This window comes from Pituophis catenifer, unplaced genomic scaffold (assembly GCF_029215685.1).
Source record: "Pituophis catenifer annectens isolate HBS135680 unplaced genomic scaffold, rPitCat1.0.hap2 SCAF_3, whole genome shotgun sequence".
NCBI classification, from domain to species: domain Eukaryota; kingdom Metazoa; phylum Chordata; class Lepidosauria; order Squamata; family Colubridae; genus Pituophis; species Pituophis catenifer.
In genome coordinates, this window is record NW_027256883.1 from 2,918,831 (window position 1) to 2,923,201 (window position 4,371).

A 4,371-nucleotide genomic window follows, 5' to 3' on the forward strand; every position below is an offset into this window, starting at 1 on the left:
AGACACCAATTGTCCAGGTGCCCAGGTTTTGCACTCGGCACGGTAGTGTTCGCCTTGAAGACAGGAATTGTCACATGATCTGATCCAGTTTCCATTTTGGTGTCGGGGGCAAAAAGGCCACACCCCCTGCCCTTCCCTTTTCTCCTGAATCTCCCCGTTCTTCTCTCTTAATCCTAGATATCCAGCCCCCCATCTCAGAGGGGTATAAATAAGTGCCTGCTTCCATCCTGGGCTACACTTTGCAAGCTGAAGAGAAGATTGGAAGATGAAAACTCTGCTGCTGTCCTTGGTGGTGGTGGCATTTGTGTACCTGGAGCCAGGTAGGGCCACTGAGCTTTGCTCTTGTGTGGCAATCAAACCCAAAACAAGGGGGAAGAGGGAGGTACGGTGGTTGTGGTCCATCCTGTTGTTGGGACTTTCTCACCGTTTTGCTCTGCTTAAGGAAGGTCCATGGGAGCTTTCAGGGGGAAAATGGAATTCTCCATCTGGCGAGAAACCCATAGCTGAGACAGTGGCTGTTCCAGGCTGGCAGCCTAGGGTAGACTGCCTCTGAAAGGAGAGGTTCCTTTGCGTAGTGAGTTCTGCCATGGGATTACTCCAGAGAATGAGATGAAAAATGTTTCCGTTCACCTCTCTCTGACTTTGCCATCGTTCAGTATTTCAGAGGGTACGGCCAAAGGTGACCAGTGATGCCTCCTTCAAGTCAAGCCTTGACATTCCTCAACATCAACCTGAGATTGGTTGTTGCTGATGGGATTTCTGAGATTCCTCAAACTATCATACAACCTTGGGGGTCTCCCATCCAAGGATTAACCAACCCCAACCCTGCTTAGCTTCCACAAAGAGACCAGCCACTTAGGTTTCCATTTGCTTTTATTTTATGGTTTGTTTCAGAAGAGGTTAGGTTTTTTTTTTTTTTTTTAAATTCCAGCTTTCATCCCAGCTATTATTATGGCACAGTTTTGTTTTTTTTTAATTTGATTTATATGCCGCCCTTCTCCGGAGACTCAGGGCGGCTTACAATGCGCTAAGCAATAGCCTTCATACTTTTGTATATTTATACAAAGTCAGCTTATTGCCCCCACAACTGAGTCCTCAATTTACCTACTTTAGAAAGGATGGAAGGCTGAGTCAACCTTGAGCCTGGTGAGATTCGAACCTGCAGTAATTGCAGGCAACTGGTTAATAACAGGGTGCTTTAGACCACTGTACTATCAAGGCTCTTGATAGTGGTTAAAATGCAGTATTGCAGGGTAATTCTGCAAACTGCCTGCAATTTGGTAGTTTGATTCTCACCCCTTCAAGGTTGATTTGGCCTTCCATCTTTCCAAGGTGGGTAAAATGAGGACCCAGATTGTTGGGTGCAAGAGGCTGACTCTATAAACTGCTTAGAGACGGCGGTAAAGCCCTGTGAAGCGGTATAAAAGTGCTACTGCTATTTAGTTTTGTAATGACCCAAGGGAGCGAAGAAACCTAATACTCCTTCCTCCTATTTTCCCCACAGCAACAACACTGTGAGGTAGGATGGGCAGAGAGAGGGTGAATAGACCAAAATAGATAGAACAGATAGAGTAACAGCCTTGGAAGGGACCTTGGAGGTCTTCTCATCCAGAATGGAACTCTTTGCCTCCTACCCTTGGCCGAGCCTGCTTCTCCGTCAGGCTTCCACCTCAGGGGATTCTCCTCTAGTTTTTCTTCCTCGGCTGACATGCCACCATCCATTTGCCATGGCCAGTCGGCCACAGCCTCTCTGTCCCACATGCTTTGGCATGGCCCATTTGATGCCACACTATTAGGCCTGGGCTTTTCGCCTCCTGGGACAGTTAGCCGCCAGCCAATCGTCTAGTTGCCAATGCCGGCAGCCAGAAGGAGTTTTTGTTTTGGGTGGGTATCCTAGCCTTAGAAAGAGAGAGGGAAGGAGGAAGGGGAGAAAGAGAGAGAAAGAGGGAGAGGGAGAGAGAGAGAGAGAGAGAGAGAGAGAGAGAGAGAGAGAGAGAGAGAGAAAGAGAGAGAAGGGGGACAAGAAGAAAAGAAAGAATAAGAAAGAGAAAGAAAGAAAAAGAAAGAAAGAAAGAAAGAAAGAAAAAGAAAGAAAGAAAGAAAGAAAGAAAGAAAGAGGGTAGGAAGGGAGGGAGAGAAAAAGGAGAGGAAGGAAGGGCCACAAACTCTGGCACTAGACACAGCTTCAGTGGATGCTTTGAAACAGCACAGCAATCCAGGGTTGGAAGGAACCTCCGAGGTCATCCAGTCCAACCCCTTGCTCCAGCAAGAGACCTTATATCACCTTGATATAATTAGATGTGCCTCTATCACAGAGGAGAAATTCCCAGAAAAGGGAAGGAGTTTACTAGGCAAGGCAGCCATGCAGAGGAAGGCAGAGATAATCCTCGAGTTACGACAATTGAGCCCAAAATTTTGTTTGCTAAGCAAGAGCATTGCTGTGCTATTTCAAAGCATCCACTGAAGCTGTGTCTAGTGCCAGATGGTCCTTCCTTCCTCTCATGTTTCTCTCCCTCTCTCCCTCCCTCTCTCCCTCCCTCTTTCTTTTCTTTCTTTCTTTCTTTCTTTCTTTCTTTCTTTCTTTCTTTCTTTCTTTCTTTCTTTCTTTCTCTTTCTTTCTTTCTTTCTTTCTTTCTTTCTTTCTTTTCTTTTCTTTCTTTTCTTTTTTCTTTTCTTTCTTTTCTTTCTTTTCTTTTCTTTCTTTTCTTTCTGTTCTTTCTTTTCTTTTCTTTCTTTTCTTTCTTGTCTCCCTTCTCTCTCTTTCCCTTTCTCTCTCTCTCTCTCTCTCCCCCCCTTCCTCCTTCTCTCTTTCTTTCTAAGGCTAGGATACCCACCCAAAACAAAAACTCCTTCGGATGAAGCTGGCTTCTGGCTGCCAGAATTGGCAACTAGCTGATTGGCTGGTGGCTAACTGTCCCAGGAGGCAAAAAACCCGGGACTAACAGTGTTTTTCCCCTTTTTTGAAGATGGGAACTACATCAGCTCTTTTCCAGCCCTCTGGCAGTTCCCCTGTGCTTCAGGATCTTTGAAAGATGTACTTCAATGGTTCTGAGATCTCATCTGCCAGTTCCTTCAGAACTAAGTCACTAAGTTGTCTTTTATGCCTAAGGTGGGACTAGAACTCACAGTCTCCTGGTGATTGGCCCAGAGTTATCCAGATGGATTTCATGCCTGAAGTGGGATTAGAACTCAGGTTTCCTATTTCTAGACCATTTGATCTTTCTAGGGAAATTTTCACAGCTGACTTTAGTACGAAAAGATCTATCATCTAATATGTAATAAGATGACAAGATCAGAAAAATAAATATCAAAGTAATATTTCTATATTTTATGTCTTTCATTCAGGATACCCCATTCTATGTTATTCTTGCACCAGACTGCTTTGTAATACCTTTAAGAATTGTTCAGATGCGGAGGCATGCTATAAAACGTGGAAAGGTAATGATCTGATCAGTCAGTGCAGTTCTTATCTTTTCTCACAGCTTTTCTTCTTGAACCCAAACTAGAGCTCCCAAATGCACCTGAGAGTTGGAGGTCACGTAGCACCTGTCTGTGCCCTTCCTGGGTTCCCTTGTGGTCATGGCCTGTTGCCGGACACTCTAAGGAATGCAAGGAAAGGGGGGCTTGCACTGGGGAGCCCCGTCTATCCCAGAAGCAGCCCAGACTGGAGGGGGAAACTTCCTTAGAGAAGGGGGGAGGGAAATGCTGGGAGAGCTGCAGGTTTCTTCTGGAATTGAGGGAAAATGGATGAAGCCATGAAACTTCCAGGAAAGGTGGAATTGCCCCTGAGTCATGTCAAAACGTGGGACTTTCCCAGAAATCTCTTCTTTATTCATTTACTCCTGAGTACTGATTAGAGGAGAAAGGAAGCCAGCCTTCCTATTGGGAGGGAATCCATGAATGTCTTAAAAGTGGGTTTACCGTTTTGTTCAGCAACAGCCACAGGTCTGTTCTTTGGTATTTTTTAAAAAATAATCATTCTGCTTTGTGCTTCCTTCACAGGAATTAATGTCGTCAAGGGATGTGGTTGCCCTAGTCCAGGAGAAAATGAGAAAGTTACGTGTTGCGCAAAAGACAAGTGCAACTGGTAGATCTACAAGGGGCTAAATTCCTTGAGTTTTGCTCTCATCCATCATGGGCCATCCTTGAAAATTTATGCTCCTGGCCTTTACCACCAGATGGTTCATAATCCCCTTCCCCCCTGCTGTCTTTGACACCTCATCATCCTTCCCTTTTCTCTTGTTCTCTAAGTTTCCTTCTGCTAGTTCTGTAGTTTGAGAATCAAATAAACATCAGCATTCAATTCAAGTGTTTTGATTTATTAATTTCCCCCTCAAAACTGAACATCCCTTTCACAAAACCCACACTTAG

At 44.9% G+C, this 4,371-nt stretch overlaps 1 protein-coding gene across 1 annotated transcript; it reads left to right on the plus strand.

Moving 5' to 3' along the window:
* Positions 1-259: 259 nt before the first annotated feature.
* Positions 260-4,091, plus strand: LOC139315566 (toxin 3FTx-Lei1-like). Its single transcript, XM_070941956.1, has 3 exons — positions 260-320; positions 3,346-3,453; positions 4,003-4,091. The coding sequence occupies exons 1-3, from the start codon at positions 266-268 to the stop codon at positions 4,089-4,091; spliced, it is 252 nt and encodes an 83-aa protein (XP_070798057.1). The 5' UTR covers positions 260-265.
* The last annotated feature ends 280 nt before the right edge of the window (positions 4,092-4,371 follow it).

Coding starts and splice junctions, on each gene's coding strand:
- LOC139315566 (XM_070941956.1), top strand. CDS start 266: ATGAAAACTCTGCTGCTGTCCTTGGTGGTGGTGGCATTTGTGTACCTG. Junction 321..3,345: donor ATTTGTGTACCTGGAGCCAG/GTAGGGCCACTG, acceptor TCTTTCATTCAG/GATACCCCATTCTATGTTAT. Junction 3,454..4,002: donor GAAAGGTAATGATCTGATCA/GTCAGTGCAGTT, acceptor CTTCCTTCACAG/GAATTAATGTCGTCAAGGGA.